The sequence below is a fragment of the Rhinolophus sinicus genome, linkage group LG11 (genome assembly GCF_036562045.2).
Source record: "Rhinolophus sinicus isolate RSC01 linkage group LG11, ASM3656204v1, whole genome shotgun sequence".
NCBI lineage: Eukaryota > Metazoa > Chordata > Mammalia > Chiroptera > Rhinolophidae > Rhinolophus > Rhinolophus sinicus.
In genome coordinates this window covers 32,921,133-32,941,045 of record NC_133760.1, presented here as the reverse complement: position 1 = coordinate 32,941,045, position 19,913 = coordinate 32,921,133, and the positions used below count along the sequence as shown (strand labels likewise).

At 50.8% G+C, this 19,913-nt stretch overlaps 1 protein-coding gene and 1 pseudogene across 1 annotated transcript; one reads left to right on the top strand and one right to left on the bottom strand.

Moving 5' to 3' along the window:
• Positions 1–1,623: 1,623 nt before the first annotated feature.
• Positions 1,624–17,936, top strand: NUTF2 (nuclear transport factor 2). Its single transcript, XM_074314708.1, is given in 6 exon segments — positions 1,624–1,764; positions 13,704–13,831; positions 15,591–15,662; positions 15,747–15,845; positions 17,750–17,813; positions 17,816–17,936. Coding segments are annotated over 5 exon segments (381 nt in total). The 5' UTR covers positions 1,624–1,764; positions 13,704–13,732; the 3' UTR covers positions 17,863–17,936.
• On the bottom strand, positions 7,360–7,841 carry LOC141567500 (transcription factor BTF3 pseudogene; annotated as a pseudogene).
• Positions 17,937–19,913: the final 1,977 nt, after the last annotated feature.

Genomic DNA, 19,913 nt, shown 5'->3' with positions numbered 1-19,913 from the left:
GTTTATTATGGGTGTTGGGCACAAATGGACACTTCTTAGGCCCCATAAAACATCATTCCCTTGTTACTTATGGAAAAAGTCACTTACCTGGAGACTTTCCCATGGCTGCGAACTAGAATGACTCCAAAATGTTTTTCTAGTCTCTGCTCTTTTTGGCACTGACTTGAGAAACAAGTCTTTGGTGGGGAAGTGGGGTAAAGCATAGGTTGTGCAAGTGCCTGGTTGGGGAAGGGACGGGATCTCTGCCTTTCTAGGATTCTGGCTAGTCATAAGGTGGTGGAAGCACAGCAGTGCCCTTCCAGGCCAGCTGGGATTGAAGCCCTTTGCCAGCAGCTATTGGGCTAGTCTCCCACATGTCCCCATTCTTCTTCACTAGGAATGAGGGCTTTCCCAGGCTCAGGCCTTACTCTTTAGTGTATTCTTTCACTCAGGTATGTTGAAGAGATGTAACACTTTCTACTTTGGCTCACTTGAACCTCTAAGCAGTGCTCCCAGAAAGTGTGAGAGCCAGGCTCTGGCCAGGACTCATGTCTGGAGGTTATGGGTGTTCAGTGTTTTTGCTTCTTGCGGGAAGGACAGCTCAGATCAAGGGAGGTCCCAGATGCACCACAAGCCGGCATTATAGAGTTCTTACTGGCTGAGTAATAAGAGGAAACATCTAGTCAGGCAAAGTAGAAGGCACAAACCTGGGATTTAATAAGCTTGGGCTGGTCTTACCAGCCATCCCTAGGAGGAATGGAGGGGAGCAGGTGTCAGTAAAGGTGCAACACTTCTGGAAGAACAGGATTACTGAGATTTCTGGCCAGGAGGGAAGCCTTGTACCTATTTCCTTTATCTGTGCCCCACGCCCCCAGAGCTGTGGGGCATTTCCCTCAACATGCCTGACCTAGAGGCAGACTTCCCTTCAAATGTTTGCGTTGCCCGGGAAACGACTAAAATGGGCGTTGAAAGGAAAGGGCAATCTGGTCATTTAAATCACAGGGAAACTTTGGGTGAGCTGGTTACTTCTCTTTCCTCGCCGATAAAAATGAAACTTAGCTCTTGTTGCACAAAACCTTAGGACAGTTTTGGAGACTCCAACGGTAAGAGAACTCATCTCCATTGATCCTCACTTGAGGGACATTTGAATCTGCAACCCAAGGAAAGCCTCACCCGCTGGAAACCAGCTTTGGGCTCTACTGGCGGTGGGCAGGGCACATGAATGTTGGGACAGTAGAAGCCATGGGTTCCGCCCAGGCCGGTCTTTGAGCACCTCTCGGAAGAGCCGAAGGGGCGGCCCGAGCACCAAGGGGAAGGGGGTTCGCCAGCGGAAACGGCCCAGGGGCCCAGCAAGGGGCGGCTGGGCCAGCCTGAGGCTAGGCTGGGCTCTCACGGAGGCGGGGCCAACTCCAAACGGCTGTGTAGCCTGGGTGGGGCCGGACCAGCTGGGACCTGGCGACAACACAGTCCTGACCCTTGCCTGGCGCCAAACTCGGGTGTTCCAGAGGCTTCCGCTAGACCACAATTCTCAGGGGCTCGCCCCGGCGGCCTCCCTAGCTAGCTTAGCCTCACCTCCCGCGCTGCGGGCCGCGTCTGGGCCTCGGCGCATAGCACGCCGGGAACTGTAGTTTTATCTTAGAGCACCTATGCCAGAAAGGAACGAGGGGGGGACTGCGTTTCCCAGAGTGCAGCGGGGTGGCGAGGGAAGGCAGGGGGGAAGGGACAGTCGGTCGCAGACCGCGCTGGTTTGCCGTCGCCGCTGCCGCCATCGTGCCAGCCCCTCGGGTGAGTGTCGGGGGTAGCGCGCCGGGGCGGGGGCTGGGACGCAGGAGCCGCGCTCCGGGCCGCCTGGAGCCTCCGCTGCGAGTCCCTGGGCGGCCCCTCCCCTCCCCCCCCCCCCCCCGGCGGCCCGAAGCCGTGCGGGGCCGGGGCCATGTGTCGTGCGCGGCTCCGCCTCCCGCCGGTCCTCTGAGGCGGCGGCCGGGGGGAAAACGGAGAGACAGCCAGGCGTCTTTCCAGGCTATACCGTGCACATGGCGGGTGCAGCGGACTGCGCTGGGGTCGGGCCTTTTTTTCCTGGTCCGGACCACCCAGATCGGGCTCTCCGGGCCCCGCCCCGTCTGGCCTACTTGGGCCTGCCGGGAGTCTCGCAAGCTCTGCAGGCGGGCTAGTGGGCCGACCCCATTCCCACGTCCTGCCACCTGCCTGCGAAGGATCCGGGAATGGGCAAGCGCCACCCGGCCCGCTCCGGAGTCAGCAATGGGTAAGGGCGCCCGCCTGTAGCAGCCCGAGCTTAGGATCCTCACCCGGTTCCCGACCATAACCTGGCTGGGATGTAGGTGAATGCTCCCCTGCTTGTCTGCCCACTGGGAGTGCACGAAACCTACCCCTCAACTCTGGAACTCATGCGTAAATTCTGTGTGGAGGGGAGGGTCAAGTAATCTAGGGCGGGAGGGGATCCCACGTGGAACATCACCCCCGACCAGCCTTGGAGGATCTGGTCTGATGGTAATGAGACAGCTCCAGGCTAGTAGGCTCAGCTCCCGCTCTTTTCTCGCTCAGTGATCAGGCCCCAGCTGTGGGTGGGTTGGCCGGCCGTGTTAGTGGAGGAAGGGAGGAAGGAAGCCAAGGAGATGAGATTGAATGTGTGAGACTTCAACACATTATTAGACCTCTCCCCGCACAGCCTAATCCTCACATCAGCCCCTCCCAGAGCCATCTGCCCTCCTCACACAGGAAGATGATTCCATAAGAATAGTGGTGATGGGTGGGATTCAGCGGAGGGGGAAGTAGAATCCAGGCCTGAGATCCATGAGTCCTGTGACAAACAAGAGGCTGGGCTGGAAATGACATTGGGGGGTGAAGTACATCTGGGCTGTGGGGCCCTTCTGAATTCCAGGTGGCAGAACAGGGGCCAAAAAGTGCAGAAAGTCAGGCTTCCCTCACTTGCTTGCTCACTTCCCAATATCTGGAATGATCTATGAACAGGCAGTAAGCTGGTTGGACCTTGGGAAATTGCTCTTAATGATGGACCCAGGGAACCCATTGAGTTCTGGGAGGAGGAGAGTATCTAGCTATAGAGTAGTCTCCTGACAGGCTTTGTTAAAGCACTTCCGATTGAGTGATGATAAATTAATGGACCAGTCCTGAGAAGACCATGGAATTCTGGGAAGAGGCAGCTTGTCAAGCCTTGATTCCTCTCACCCAGTGTGGCTTCTGAGCCACAGTTCTTGCGTGGACTAAAAAGGCAGCTAAGTCTCTGCAGTCCTGACCTCAGCAGCAAGCATGTCTCTTAAAAGAGTTGAGTTAGTTAGGCGCGTGATGCAAAAAGCCTCCACCTCTGGACTTTTTCCCCCCCTTGAGTATGTTTTTTGCGATCATTGGGCTTTAGCCTTGGGTGTTTTCCCTCAGTTGAATTGTTCTGTATAGTCATTTCTCCCTGGTTAAGGAGGACAGGCAAGGATCTGTGCAGGTCTCATCAGGGCTAGCCTTCTCTCTGAACTCAAGCCTTGTAATCCGCATCCCGGCCCATGAGCACATGGAAGTCAGGTTCATTCAGCAGGCTCAGGAGAGGCCTGATTTGCCAGTGGAGTTGGGCAACAAGGAGAGACTGACTACTCACAGGACACACATACTGTGTTTCCCCGAAAATAAGACCTAGCCGGACCATCAGCTCTAAAGTGTCTTTTGGAGCAAAATGTAATATAAGACCTGGTCTTATTTTAATATAATGTAAGACCAGGTATAATGCAATATAACAATAATATAATATGACAATACTGGGTATAATATAATACCGGGTTTTATATTAATTTTTGTTCCAAAAGATGCATTAGAGCTGATGGTCCGGGTAGGTCTTATTTTCAGGGAAACACGGTAGGATCAGTGTGGTGGAATCTCTTAGTGCTAGCTAGAAACAGTTGTTTCAAGACCCTCTAATTATCTGCATTGGTTTTTTTCTAAGACACAGGTTTTAGGTGAGCTAGGTTTACTTAAGGCTCTGGATTAACTTGCACATTCCAAGGCTCTGGATGGCTTGATCACAAGGTCAGAAAGATACTGTTCCTTCTCCAAGGTTACGCAGGAGTAGGAGGAATTCAGGTCCCTCCCTCTCATTCCAGTCCTAGAAATTCCTTATAACTTCTGTCTGGAGTCAGCTAGCCATTGCTAGGCATCCTGATCCCCCAGTACCTCCAATCCTTGACCTTTCTGGAACTTGGCAGGCCATCTGGATCTCAGATAAGAAAAGAACCCTGAGGTTCTCCCGAATGTGTCTGTATCTTATATTTGTGAAAGGCTAACTTGGAAAGTGGGACCTGACACGGGGCATTTGGGATGTGTCTGCATAAGCATGGGGGCAGGGTGGGAGGATGAGTGGGTTCTCAACCAGCTCAAAACTAGATCCCTTAGTGACATAGAGCCCAGCTCTTCTCTCTGAGCCATAGCTCACTTTATCGTGCTATCTTTGCAGTTGGTGGGTTGGAATGGGATGAATGGTTTAAGAGATGCAGAATTTTCAAATTTTAGAATGGGAGGCATCGACTTATCAAAAAATTCTAGGATTCCCTTACTGAGGCAGTAGTATTTTAAAATTATTTTTTCTCCTTTCTCACCAATGATCAGCTTATTCAGGAACCACTCTTAGGGCCCTTTCCATTTGTCAGTCTCTGGGCTGAGGCTGGAGGTAGAAAAATGAATTATATCCAGTCCTGGTGCTGGGGAAAGGAGGTCACAGTAGTGGGGGAGACGGGTAATATTGTTCTTATATGCTGAGGGCTAAGTTGAAGGGATCTACAGGGGCTCTTGGTCCTGCACAGAAGAGGGGACTTCTGAATGGTGAGAGCACCAAAGAGGAAAGGCTGTTGGTGAGCCTACTCTCCTCTTCAGTACACAGATCAAGGGAATACTTCCAGATGATGGGCCCAGGAAGGTCTGGGGTCCCTTGAGTGAGGCTGTTACCCCTTTAAATTGCTGTGGCTGTTGAATCTAGCTTCTGTTTCTACAGCCTGCTCACAGGTCTGCTGGATGTCTCCCAATGCCTGGGAATCACCAGCGTTTTATGGTCTGTGGCCTTCCTATTCCCTGCCTGGAGCCTGGGTCGGTGACTTCTGCCCCTTTCACTGAGACCCTCTCAGTTCGCTTTTATTCAAGTGCCCAGTGCTTCTGGAGTGGTACCTATCAAGGCACCTTCCCAGTGAAACACAGGCACCTTCCCCAAGATGAAGTGAGAAAGGGGTGGATCCAAAAAGATTTCCCCAGGATAGACATTGAAAGTTGGGCTGGATTTCTGTGGGTTGGGGTTGAGCTGAACTTTCTGATGAGCTTTTTGTTTTCTTTCTTTTTTCCCCCCCTAGTTTGGCCATTTGAGGATGTTTGTGTGTTTGTTGAATTTGAGTTGGCTACCCCTTCTCCAGCTTTTGAGATTCTGTAATTCTCTTTGACCGTAGTGTGGCAGGAATTCTTGACTCCCTCTGAGGGAAGTGGCAGCATGTGGGTTATCCCTGGAATGATTTCCAGGCCTGTGTGATATTCTGGTCATCACCCTGACCAGCAGCAGATCTGTGACTCCTTCCCCCTTCTCATCCTATCAGCTGTGTCTTCCTGGAGTGAATCCGTTGTTCAGGTCTGGCTGTGACTAGGGAAGTGTCTTAGTGGCCAGGGAAGAGGGACATAAGAGGGCCGGGGGTGGCCCTGCTAACTGGCCCCGGGACTCCCATCACCCGCTGACTGAGAACTTCCTCTCGCTGCCCTGGGCTTTACTCCTTATTTGTTACTGGTACCTGTACTGTGCCAACTCCCTACTCCCCAGGCTGGAGAGGGGGGCTACTTGGAGAAGGAGAACCGCCGTCAGGAGAGGGGGGTGTCCAAGGTGCCTGGGAACTGAGGGCTGTTTGCCTCAGGAAACTGGGGGAATTCAGGAATGTTTGTTTCTTAAAGCCTCATATAGTCTGTCGGAGCCACTGGGTCTCACCAGGGCAGAAACTGCTGCCCTTTGGAAGGATGCTTGTGTGTAGAGACATTGGTTTCCCTTGTAGAGGTGGTGTCAGGCCAAGGATGATGCAAGTTTTCAGTTGTCCCTGTGGTGTAAACCTGCTTTGACCAGCTGAGCATGCACTCAGGGGCTTTCTGTCCTGAGGGGCATGGAGCTTGCTGATTTCCAAGAAGAAAAGCCCTGGACTCCGATTCTCACCACCTCATTGTGCCACCTGTATGGTTTCTGGTACTTGACATGGGCTCTCATCTGTTCCAGTCCAGGCCGTTTTTGTGGCCCTTTTGATGCTGGCTGTCCCAGGGGCCTTGTGTAGTCTTGGATTTTTTAACCTCTTGGTGTCTTGGCTTCCTCATCTACAAAGTGATGGTAATCATACCAGCTCTACGGGGCCGTGAGGCTCAAACATGAGAGCACACACGACTGGCTCCTAGGAGACACTCCCTCCACCACCCTAGGAACTCCGTATCCATCCCTTTGTTTACTATTCTGCTCATCTAGGTCTCAGAGTGGCCCAGAGGCATGGGCCAGGCATGGTGGTAGCAGACAGTGGGGGTGGTCACTGAGGCGCTTCAGGGCCCAATGGGGGAGCCACATCCATGTGTACCTAACCAGCAAGTTCATAGATGAGAGCTGGCTAGGACAGGGGCCCCAGAGATCTCTGAGCCACCTGGGAGAGGGGAGCTACTCAGGGATTGAGTAAGTACAAAGCAGAGACCAGAATAGAAGTCGCTGGATTCAGCTTCTGGGTCAGCCAGGGCAGCCCAAAGGCTCTGGACCCCTCCCCCCTGGCAGAAGAGGAAAAGGCCCTCAGGGTGCTGGGGAAACCTAGACCTCAGGGGTCTGCCCCAGGAAAGGGTTCTGTCCTGTCCAGCCATCGGGCACCAGACCTTATCTGATTTCTCTCCAGACTTCAGGCAGGGGAGTGGTGGACTAGGCAGTTACTGGTCCCTGGTTGAGGATACTAAGGTGTGGTGTCCCTGCAGGACGCTGCGGTCCCCACTTTCTTCCTAGCTCTGGTGTTTACCTAGGACCTGACAATGACTCCTTACGGCCGCGTCCTGCTTTATACTTTTTGTTTTTTGTTGACTATATTCTCCATGCTGTACTTTACATTCCCATGACTATTTCTTTTTAACTAGGCAAAGAACTTTATTAACCTTTGTTTCAAACTATTCCCAAGCTTCTTCACCTTAATTAGCTGTAAAGAATGATTTGTGTATAAGCAGAAACTGAAAAGAGCTGCAGTGTCCAAGGGGCTTGGGCTTAAAAATGTTAGAGATTGAGAATTTATCAGATCCATGAACAAAATTTTAAAAAGCAGTCATAATATAAAATAGCAGCTCCCAGTAACTTCTTCAAGCTTTATCTTCTTCAGAAGTTGACTCAGTTCAGTTTGCTTCACTCTTGGAAGCCTCATCAACATTCTCCGCAAGATCTGGAACTTCATCCTCCTCCTCTCCAGCAGCCAGTGGTGCTTTTCCATCCCCAGGTGGTTTGGGCAGAGCTTCAGCCAGTCTCCTTGAACTAGTCAGACTGTGTGTACCAAGCTGGTATTAGATGCTGGGTAGCGTTTCCGTCAGCTGCTTAGTCTCAGCGTGGCCTGTGAGGGTGAACATGTTTGTTGCCAGACAGGCCCGAACGTTAGGGTTGTGAAAGTGGATCGCTTTCCTTGGTTTGTGAATATATGCACCTCTTCAGTGCCTGAGATAGTGTCTATCCCTAACTTCTTTAAGGAGAACTGAAGTTTTTTATCATCTGCTGTAGCTGTTCTGTGAACCACCTTCTGTCTACAAGCAGTTCCTCTCCCACCAATGCGCACTTGTGCCTGCAGTTTGGCGAGTGTCTTCGGGTTCATGATAGTTTCTTTCATCTGGAAATGGGGACATATGGGGGACTAGGGCTGGTGCTCAGGAGGTCTTGGGCAGACCAGCTGAGAATAAACACACACACGTGGGGACGCAAGATGGCAGGAGAAAGCCCCTGTGTCTATTTTGTAACTATCAATTTGTATTTCCTAATCCCTTCACCTTTCTCACTCAGCCCCCCAATGCCCTCCTGTCTAGTAGCCATCTGCCTTCTGCCCACATTGAAATTATAGAGGACCATATACCATCCGTCTGTATGGGAGTCTCGGTTCTTCTTGCCAATGCAGTGAAGAATCAAAGGTCAGCAAGCTGATTAATGTGAAAGCAGGGTTTGTTAGTGATAGATTCTCAGGGAAGAGAACAGGCCTAGCCGAGGCAGGAGAGAGAAAGAGAGGGAGAGAAGCCTAGACCCCTGGTGTTAGTGATACATTCTCAGGGAAGCGAACGGGCCTAGCCAAGGTGGGAGAGAGAGAAAGGGGGAGATGAATGGGGAGAGAATGAGGGCAAGAGATCTCGAGGGCCCTGCTTTATACTTTCAGTTGATTACCTCTGACATCCGCACAATTACGCACAATTACTGATGAGGAGACACCAAGCGGGAGAGACGGGCAGGCTTGAGGTCATGCCTTTGAGGGTGCAGTTGTATGCCTGCTGTCCCTCGGGTGACCAACCAAGACCGTAGGAGGGGGAGAGGGATTTGGGGGCCAAGCCCCGCTTGCGACAGGCCTTGGACAGACCGATGGCTGGGTGAATGACAAAGGATTGTTTCCTGACAACTTGGACAGAACATATAGGTGGAGAGGAAGTGGGTCACTTAGCTACTTACACTGAGCAGGATTTGCTCAGAACTCACTCCTCCAGAGAAGGGCTAGCCTCTCAGCCCCAGCTCCTATGCACTCATGGGCTTTGTCAACAAATAGTTATTGGGGACCCAGCCAGACACCATGGGAACAGAGGTGCCATGGTCAGGGAGATAGACCACAAACAAATATTTAAGAGTGACAATCTCATGTAGTGACAAGTTTTGAGAAAATAATGCAGGATGGTGAAATGAGTAACTAGGCAGCCAGCTACTTTAGACTGAGTGATCAGGGAAAGGTATCTATGAGGTGACATTTGAGCTGACACACATAAGTGACAAAGAACCAGACAGTGAAGATTTAGGGAGAAGAGTGATCCAGGTAGAAGGATCGACAGTTGCAAAGCCCTGCGGTGAGACAGACTTAGCATGTTCCAGAAACAAGAAAATACCTAATGGCTGCAGAAGAAGAAGGATGTGGTGGCAGGAGATGAGGTTGGGACATCCGAGAGGGCAGGGCACCCTTGAAGGCAGGGTAAGTGGTTCAGACTTTGTTAGTGGAGAATGGGGACGCAAGTCATTGGAGGGCCAGAAGACAGGATACACAGCACCCCTGAGACCATGAAATCCCAGGGGCAGTTTGTTCCTGAGGAACAGGCACTGTGGTGTCTTCCTATCTGGTGGCCGGCAGTAGACTGCATTTTACCTCTCCCTGCAATACACGCCTGTTCCCAGAGCATAGGTGTGTATCACCGGGAGAGAGGTTTAAGCCAAGGCTGACAGTTAATCCCACCTCTTCGAGGAGTCCTTCCCAGCCTGTATACTTCAGGGCTGTTGGGGGCTTGGCAAAAAGTAGGTGTGAGAGTAACGCCATCATTGGACCCGATTTCAAGGACCCTGCTATGAGCTCAGCACATGTGCTGGCATCTGCTGGCTCAGCGTGGTGGTGGGCCCTCACATATGTGACCATTTTTCTGTGTATCAGTTTGGGGTTGGTACGTCGTTTTCCCCATCACTGTTCTGCCCCAGGTCCATCTCGCTCTGCTGAGTGGGCAGAGCAGCGTCGTGACTTCGAAGGTTTGGGAAAGCTGTGAGATCATCCCCCGTGAAAACGCCTATTGTTTGGTGCGGAGATCTGCCTGGTGCCTTTGTTTGGAGGCAGAAGTCCTGGTTCAGGCCTGTCTGAGAAGGCCAAGGTCAGAGAGTGCTGTTCGTTTTTATCTCCAGACCAATTGTCTCTGAGAGTCCTGGCTCTGGAGTCCACTGAACCTGGTTCCATCCGATTCCACCATCTATTAGGTTATTGACCTTGAGCAGCTTAGCTAACCTCCCTGAGCCTCATTTTGCTCATCTGTAACATGGGTGTTGACTTGGGGTGTTAGGAACAATGCATATAAAGCCCTTAACATATTTTTATACCTAATACACATTAGTGAAAAGGAGATGTTATCAGCCAGATGCTCCTATTTCAAGTTTTGTCCATGGAAACACTGACCCAGAATTTGAGAATAAAAATGAAGTTTTCTTCTATTGCCTAATGGGATCGCTGGGCCAGAGGTTTTAACCTGAGGTCTGTGACTGAAGCTCAGGGAGTGTAAACAACCTGAAATTCTTCACAAGGCTGGGGCATCTGCCTCTGTGCAAATTTATTGGGAGAGGGCCACAGTTTTTGAGACATTCTTAGAGGGTCTTTGCACCCACAGAGACCTAAGGGTCAGTGAAGGCTGATGCTCAGTGGGCAAGAGGTCATCGAGGTCATTTCTGCTCCTCGAGGAGCCTGGCCTCAATCAGCCTGCGGACTGTTGGGGTGAAGCAGGAGATGGCGTGGTCAGCGGCCCTTTCGGAAGAGCTGTAGGAGAAGCCGTCATGAAGGTCAGTCCCCAATCTGATGTGAGGCTGCCTCTGAGCCTTGGCATTTTGTTTCTTTCCAGGCTGTTCTTTTTCACAGTAACTATATTAGAAACAAGGTTAGGGCTTGCTGGCCATCCTGGGGAATGTTCTCCTAGCCTGACCCAGACCCCTCCTCTGTGTTGCATGGGGAAAGGACGGGGGCTCTATATCCTGCTTTTTCCCCCCTGGACTCAGGAACGCTGCCTCCCATGAGTTGAAAGTTTTGTGGAAGATTTCAAGTCAGAAACTGTAAGTCTTGTAGTTGACTGGGCCTTGCTCTGGGCTGCGAGATGGGGAGTGTGGCAGAACACACCAGAACCCTCACGGTCCAGAGCTACAGTTTAGGTGGAGGAGTGGGCCTGGGTGGGTTGATGGGTTGGAGGTCAGTGTTTGAGTCTGGGAAGGAGTCTGTCCCTGAACAGGTGGGGTCTGAACGGTGACTTGGAGGAAGAGCAGGGACTGAGCAGGCGGAGGAAGGGAGAAAGGAGAAAACGGTGGGCACGCACTTGGTGAGTTCTGGTGTGTTTGTGTGTGCAGCTGAATTGAGGTAGGAGAGAACGGCTGGGCACACAGGGACAGGAGCAGATGCCCACTGGGGGAGTTTAGGGGGTTTGGCCTTTAACCCAAAGGCAAGGGGGCTGTCAGGGAAGGACATAGCCAGCTCTGTGGTTTAGAGCCTTGGATGCTAAGGTAGCAGAAAGAAAGCACTGGCCTCAACCTGAGGACCCAGTGTCAGCACTGACGTACTAGATGAGCTTGGAGCAGGACTCCCCACATTGCTGAACCTCAGTTTTCCCGCCTGTTAAGTGGGATGACAGTGGAATCTGACCATATGGCTATTGTGATCATTACATGGAAGTAACACAAATCAAGGTCAAGCAGACCTCTAATGAGGTTGGTGTTGCCTTCAGGGGCCTCGCTTGGCATTTTGAAAGCAAAGGCCTGAATCCTCAGAGTTTGGAAAGTTCCTTCTCACTTTCTGGGATGCCTTGAGCTGTCCTATTCCTCAAGAGAGTTCCCTCTGCCCTGCCTCTCCCCATTGGACTAAAATGCTCTTCTGTCTCTTTATCCCTCTACCCTCTTCACTCTGACACTACTTCTGCCGAGTAGGTTTTGTATTAGCAACTTATCACACGACTAAGAATAATATTTAAAAAATGAAAAAACCACCCCACATTTCTTCTGCCTCACTGACCCACCACATGTCTGCACTTTTCTTTGGATCAGCGTCTAACCTTAGTTCCCCTCACCCTCCGTCTCAGGCTTCCCCGTTTCCTGCCCCTATCGCTACTCTTTTCCCCCAGACACTTGTCTTCGGATAAGCATACTCTTTCTCCGAGACCTTCCCTGAGCTGCCCAGCCTTGCTGAGAGCAGAGGGAGAGATAGCCCTCTTCTATTCCTTCAGCGCCCCCTCCCTGCCTCCGAGCTCTTGAGGATTGGGCAGGGCATCTTATCTTGCTGGTGGGGTCGGGCTGCAGTGAGTGAGCTAAGCATAGTGAATACCAGCGTGGAAGAGGCAGAGATATGCCAGGCTGTGCCCTGCCTCAAGTAAGCCAAGTTTGTGTGTAGGTACAACCACAGTCTGACCCCTTAGAAATGTGACCAAGACAGCGCAGCTGAGACTAGGTGTTGAGCCTATGCCTTTCCCGCTTGTTGATTTGTGTCTTGGCAGAGTGTGAACTGGGACATACCTTGTGTTTCTCTGTAACAGGCATGGCCCTGTCCAAGTTTTCTCCTCTGCTTATTTTAGACTTTCCTGGACATTTCTTAGTCATCCCAGCACTGAGCTGCTATTTTTAGTGCCACCACCTCCTAGGGGACCTAAAATAAAGCTGGCTAAGCTTCTTGGCTCTTCATTGGCTGAAATGTTGATCACGGGCTGGGAGATGGGCTAGGCTGAGGATAAGCCACTGTTCCCCTACACTGTCCCCCCCCCACACACACACACTGGCTTCTCTGGCCTTGGGTGAGGCCACAGGATATGGAGTGAATTATCACTTACCTTGTTGAGCTGAGGGCTTTACTACATTCCCTTAGTGAGGCTTCACAACCACTGGCAACAGCAGGGTTTCACCTCCATTTTACGCAGGAGGAGGCGGTTGACCCTAAGAAAGGCAGTGACTTGTGTCACCTCCCACATTGCTAATGGTTGTCTGCCAGGGTTGGACCCACCTCCTCACTATTGGTTCAAAGTCCTGTTATCATGAGTGAGGGGCTGGGTTCCTCTGCAGTCAGACAACTACAGAACAACGCATGGGTCTGCTCTCATTGGATCCTGCAATGAGGTGTGGACTTCCCTACCTGGAGGGGCCTGGCAGAGCCACAGTGATTGAACTAGCACCCTTGGGGCCTTGATCTATGGGGGGGTGTCCTCTTCCCCTCAGAGATTGGTGAGGGGCAGCTCCTCCCGGGGGAGGCAGTGCTAAGGTATGGGGGATGTGAAGAGATGAAGTGTTTCCCCCTCACAGCTTCCCTTTCCCCTCCCCACATCCCTCATCTATTATTCTGTTGTCCCCTGGACTTGTCCCTAGCTCTGAAGTAGGTAGGGGTCACCCCCATCAATAAAGAAATGCCCCAGTAAGGACCAGGCATCACCTAGCCCCAGAAATGTAAACTGCATCCTTAAGGCTGAGGGAAGTCACGTACTGTTTTTGTAGCAAGTGGCGCCTTGAGGAGCCATCCCTCCACTCTCACTGGGTCTTCCTCCACCTTCCAGTAAGGTGCTGAGGCAGTGTTGAAGCACTGAGGGCTATAGTAGAAGCCAACTCCACACACACAGACATCAGTAGTTCCTGGTCTGCAAGGTGGGAAGAATAGCAATAACTGGCCTTGCAGCTTGTTGTTGAAAAGATACAGGGATAGTGCTTAGTTCCTCCTTAAAGGTCCATCTCATTGGGCATTGAAGGGCCTGCTCTGACCTTCCTTTGTCCAGGCTCCACCCTCGGTACTCATCCTACGTGCTCCTCGAGGAGCTGAGTCTGGTCTACCTCGGCTCCTTGCTCTGGTCTATATGGGGAGAGGTCTCCTACCAGTTCTCTGGGGCTTCTTCCTGTTCCCTGTGTGAACAGACCTCAGCAAAGGACTCCCTGCTTGAAGCTAGGGAGGGGTGGGGGTCAATGAAAGGACAGCAGCTGGTGAGGTACCAACGCTTCCCTCCCTGTGTCTCTGGTCTTGCAGGTCTCAACGAGGCCAGGTGACGCTCCAGAATGGGAGACAAGCCAATTTGGGAGCAGATTGGATCCAGCTTCATTCAACATTACTACCAGTTATTTGATAATGACAGAACTCAACTAGGCGCAATTTACGTAAGTCTCCAGCTCTGGGCAGACAGGACCCCAGGCAATCAGTTCAGATGTTGGGCCACTTCTTCCCAGTTCACACATTCTGGCAGCCCTCACTGCCCTGGCTGCACCTTTCTTTCTGAGATGTCTATGGGACAGGGGGCCTGAGGCCTGGCCCAACTACCTGGTCTATATGTTCCACAAGAATGGGGATCCTGGTACCCTGGGCAGGTGTCCTGGGCTGGCCATTTCATGGTTCTGGAAAGGGCTTCTATTGCAGATTAGGCGGCAGGAGAGGCTAGGTTTCATAGTACCCTCTGGAGGCAGCAGCCATGAGCATCATTGCAAAGCTGAGCTCTCCTGGAGGCCCCAGGTCCGGCTTCCTTTTGGGGCCAAAAGCCCCGGAATGCTCATGGGAAACAAATGGGGTTAGCCTAGAGAGGCTAGTGTGTCCTTTGCGAAACCCTTCTATGTGGGCCTGTTTGCTGTATTGTAATGGTGTTCATATACACCAAGAGCTGCTTGTATTTGACCCTGCCCGAGACTCAGTCACGGAAATAGAGGGTGCCAAAAAAATGTATATACATTTTAAGAGGAAAAAACTCTTATTAAAATTGTAGCACTCCATATATACCGATAACAAAAGATGAATACAAGTCCTGTGTATACATTTTTTTGGCACCCCTGGTGTGATTGATCAGGCCGTGCCTGGCAGGGCTGCCGGGGATGAGAGTGATAGGAGTCATCCGGCATAGCCTCAGGGCCTGACCCGATTATGGGCAGACAGCTGTCTCCTTCCAGAGTGTCCGTGCCTTCAGAAATGTTGGATAAAAGGGCTATTACCAGTGGAGGGCCAAATCCAGCACAGGCACTATTAGTCATTATCATAGATTAGAGAATTCTTAAAAACTTGAACTGATCTGACTCTGGGATCCTGGTACTTCATTCCTTCTTCTTTTTTTTTTTTTATTAAGAGTTTATTTGAGCCAAACGGACAACCTGTGCTGGGGAGCAAGATCTCAAATGCTGCCTTCATTGCTTCTTAATATCAATTAAATAGGCCTGACCCAGAGGAGAGAGTTAGCAAAGTTGTTATTTCATGTAATTCTCAGCCCATGTCCCCTTTGAACATTAGGAAATTGAGACTCAGATAAATAAGTAACTTGCCTAATGTCACAGGTGATAAGTAGCAGAGGCACTTTGGAGTTCTGTGCCTGAAGGCTGTGGTAAGGAAGATCTGGGGGAAGGGGGCGAAGCTGGTGGGTTGCCTTGGGAGTCCTTGTTAGCCTGCATCTCTGCGTGACCCCAGGAATACCGCTTGGGAGCCCCCATGGAAAGGGTCTCCGTGGAACTCAGGTTGGGCTCTAGAGATGGTGATGAGCATAGAATGTTGCCAAGTTATTTCTCACAGCTTCTCTGGGACTGATACTGATTGACTACACAGCAGAATGGCTTTTGGCTGATCCTTGGCCCCATATGGCCAGTCTGGGGCTCATACGTATCAGAGGTCATATGGCTTCTTGCATAAAAACTGGGAAGTAGACTTATTTAATAAGTTTGTACTTTGTTGTTAGTATAGTCTTTCAGAGCCTGGGCTCTAAGACAATGGGGTATAACTAAAGAAGTGGTTAATAGTGTAAAGTTTGGAAGCTATCCTCAGTTCCTTTCTCTACAGACAGGGAAACTGAGGCATGAACTCATTTCCCCAAGAAAGATTCTTTTTAGGGCCTCAGTGATACTCTTTGTGCTCTGAGGCCCTGATGGTGGGTTTCCTGGTTTTCAGATTGATGCATCATGCCTTACGTGGGAAGGACAGCAATTCCAGGGGAAAGCTGCCATTGTGGAGAAGTTGTCTGTAAGTAAGGGCGAGGGCCGGGCGGCAAGTGGCTCCTTCCCTGCTCTGCCGGCCCCCGCCCACCAGCCACTCTTGCTTTTGCAGAGTCTTCCGTTCCAGAAAATCCAGCACAGCATCACGGCACAGGACCATCAGCCCACACCAGACAGCTGCATCATCAGTATGGTTGTGGGCCAGCTTAAGGTAACAGTGCTGCGAGGGAGAAGCCGGCAGGCAGAGGAGAGCCTTGCACCCCTGACTGCTTGTGATGTGACCTGCTTATCAAAGGACGCACAGACAAAGTGACTATTTAGAGCTGTGTAGCTCAATACAATAGCCACCAGCCACCTGTGGCGATTTTTAAATTACATTCATTAAAGTGAAATAAGATGTAGTTCCTCGGTTAACTCTAGCCATATTTCAAGTGCTCAGTCACTTGCGGCTGCCTACTGGACAGCACAGACACAGAACATTTCTGTTACTGCAAAAGTGTTATTGGAGAGCACTGGTCTAGAGGCTTTTTGGAAAAAGGACAAGAGGTGTAGGAGCAGATGGAGCTGTGGTGCCAAGCCACTGGGCCATCATACTGCTCCAAGGTGTGGGTGGGCCTTCTGTAAGCAGTTGGCCTTGGATGGGCAAGCTGGATGGTGAGTAGTAGTCAGTCCCCTGCTGGAGTCCATGCTACCACTCCCTTAGTTGGCTGCTGACTCCTCCACTGCTGAGCAAAGCAGATTCCTAGAACTCCTACTTCTCTGCGTTTTCCCTTCCCCTTCTCAAGACCTGTCATCTTTAAAACCTTCCTGCAGCCCCTCAACCCTCTCCACGAACTCGCCCAGGATCTCCTACCTGTTGTGCTTCAGCAGACTGAAGCCAGATTCTTGGTTTTCAAAATCCTCTCCTTCCCAAAGCAGAACAAATTCTCTGCCCCTTGACCAGGTCCCACCCTCCTGGATCTGTGTCATGGTGGGAATCAGAATAATATGCCTTCTCCATTGGCTAGGCAGCGTGGAGGGAGCGACCCCCTAGGCTCTGCAGTGGATTCAGAGGGACCTGACTTCTGGCCTGGACTTTTCCTGTCAGTTTCTCCTGCCTGTCCAAGATGGTCTGCCCAGAGTTTGTGCTCAAATAGGCCCTTTGGTTTGAGGAGGTCTTCAAGGGGCTCGGTGCCCACTTTCCCAGCCTGGGGTCAGTAAGCAGTGCCCCTTCCAACATGGCTTCAGGTTCTTTCTTGTGTTTCTGTCCAACTCTGAACCCTCAAAACACTTATTTGCCTCCTTGCTAACAATTCTCGGAAAAACTGGTGATGGTAGAGGCTGCACTGATTAGCTAGTCTTCTGCAGTTTGGCTGGAGGTCTCTTTTTCTTGTTTTTTTCAATTACAGTAGACTTTTGATATGTTAGTTTCAGGTGTACAGTATGATAGTTATACATTTATATGATTTACGAAGTGATCCCGCTGATTAGTCTAGTATCCACCTGGCGCAATATTATTGACTATATTCCCTATGCTGTACTTCACATCCCCATGACTATTTTGTAACTACCAATTTGTACTTAATCCTTTCACATTTTTCACCCAGCCCCTCCCATTGGCTGAAGGTCGCTTTCTGTTTTCAACAGATCACCTGATGGCTATGCTTTATTTTTAACTCCTGTGTAGCTATGATCACAGTGTGAACTTGGTTTTGAGCCTTTTCTCACATATTTGGCTGCAGTCAATATTAGCAGTAACTTCTGATTGGACTGTCTGGCGTAATCAGACACTTAAGTGTTTAGTTTTTAGATCCTGGTTGATCATCTGTGCCCAGAGACATGGGCTTAGAGGTAGGTGCGTTCTCTGCCCGTTAGCTGTAGTTAACTGGTGAATAGTTGTGCGGTTTAAGTGTACATAGCAGTGTGTGCTGCCCTCTATAGGCCCCTGTTTGCCCAGTGCAGTGTTTCATACATTATGTCAATTCACATTCACAAGTGTCCTTTGGCTGTAGTGGGATTTGAGTCCAAGATAGTACGGCCTGATCCCAAAGTCAGCATTTTTTGCCCTGTTTCTTACCACTGAACTCCCTTGCTGTTCCCTGGTTTCCTTACTGAATCATTTTTCTCTCCTTACAGGCTGATGAAGACCCCATCATGGGGTTCCACCAGATGTTCCTATTAAAGAACATCAACGATGCTTGGTTTGCACCAATGACATGTTCAGGCTTGCCCTGCACAACTTCGGCTGACCTCCTCCCAGCCAGGCACTCATGCTGTTTCCTCCTCCCTCCTCTTCCTGATACTATTCACACTCCTCCAGATGCTCCATCATAACGGGGCCACGGTGGGAGTGGGCACAGTGTGCTGCTGCTACCGAGCTATTGTGCGTGATGTTTGGATGCTAGATTAGTTGCATCTGACAGGAGAAGTTTGTGTTGTACCAGCGCATGCCTTGGAAAGACTTAAGTAATGCAAAAAGGTTGTCTTTTTTTTTTTTTTTTAATCTACTGACAAGTTGCTCTAGTAACCCAAAGAAGTGAAGGAGAAAGCAGCTGCCTCACCGTCCAGATGTTGATTTGTTCAGATGTTTCAATGCCTCATGATACAATAAAACCAGAAAAATTTTCTTAACAGTTTAAATTGTTTTAATTAGTTTACTAGTTGGCTGGGCATCAATAACTACCTTGCCCCGTTGGTTCTCTCATGTCTCACCATCCCATTTCTACCCCAACTCAGCAATATCTATTTCAAGGAGAAAACTGCTGAAGCAGCACTCCTAGCTAGCTTCTTTCAGAAGCCCTGTAGGGTAGTGTTCCAATCCCCAGCCCACCTGGTTTTGGAAACGTGAGCTGCAGACAGGGAGAGCTCAGGTCTGGTTATGAAGCTTCCCTTGCACTGAAACCTCTGCAGTCAGTCCTGACAATTCCTGTGACCTCTACACTGGATAGGGTCAGGACCCATAGTAACAGGAGAGATGACCCAGAATCCCACTGTAGATGGCGAGGCCTTGGCAAAAATGGTCCATCAGGCCCTCTGTACTGAGGGCCCAGCAAGACCAAGATTGAAGAAAGATTTGAGGGAGAGGGGCCTATTCTATCCCCAGAAGGGTCTGGATGACATCCAGGGTACCCCACAAACCCCAACCAAGAAGACAGCAGCTCAGATCCTGTACCACCTGCTTTAGATTGCTCAAAGGCAAGTGCCCAGACCAGCCAGCTTCCAGTGCCTACAGATCCAGGCCTGGCTGTGTTGGAGTACAGATTTAGAGCTATGAAAGAAGGCCATCTGAATCTGAGGGATTCATGCTCTCGGATTTCTCACTGTTCAGACCTCTCTGCAAGGAGTCTTTAGGCCTCCTTCTATTCCGTCCCTTACCACACACCTCACTGTCTTCAAATTCCAGGAAGTCTTAGCTATCGGGGCAGTTTGTGCTCCTCAGTTCAGGGGACAGGTTGCCCAGGGCAAATCTAGCCCTTTAGCCCTGAGACCTGGTGGCAGGGTAGCAACCACAGGCTGGAACCAAACCCAGGACTTGGGATGGTGCCCCGTTAGGGTTTTAGGATTGGTTAGGGCACCACAGCTATGCTTGACCTGTACCCACTCCCTTCTCTCCTGTACTATGGATGGAGGCCAAGGACTTTCTCAGACCCCCAGAGGTTGCCTGGCTATACTGGTCGTGGGACTGGATGATGTGCATTTGAAAGGACAGCATACTCAGGACATTTCAGTGGGGCTTATTTCTAGGCTTCTGTGTATTTAGGGGGGTGGGGTAGGGGAGAGAGGTACCTGCTGCCTCTTAAACCACCCTGTGTAAAATCTGCAATGCAGCTTCTTCCATGTACCTGTGCCTGAAATGTCTGCAATAAAGAGGTGTTTGTAAACTGGTTTCTTTCTTCCTGCCTGAGGGTGCCAGGTTGGGCAAGGGGATGTTTGTGGGGGGACTATCTGTCTCTCCTGCCCTTGGAATTCCTGGGGCTTCTGACATCACTGGTCCCCTCAGGCATTGGGTTACACTGACCCATTTACTAAAGGGAAACCTAAGTTCCTGCCAATTCAGCTTGTTCCTTGGGGGGCGTGGGGGGGTGGGGTCTGACAACAGCTGGGTGGCCGAGTTGACCCAGTCCTAGGCCAATCATGAATCCATGACCTGGGAGTGGGCATGGACCAGTCGGGATAATCCTGATGCTAGCAGGGCTTTAGGAGGACCAGTACATGGACATTTGCTCTGCCTCAGTTGCACTCTCCGGACCCCGCTGGCACGGGAAAGGGAATGGAGGGAGACAGGCTCCTGAAGGGACAA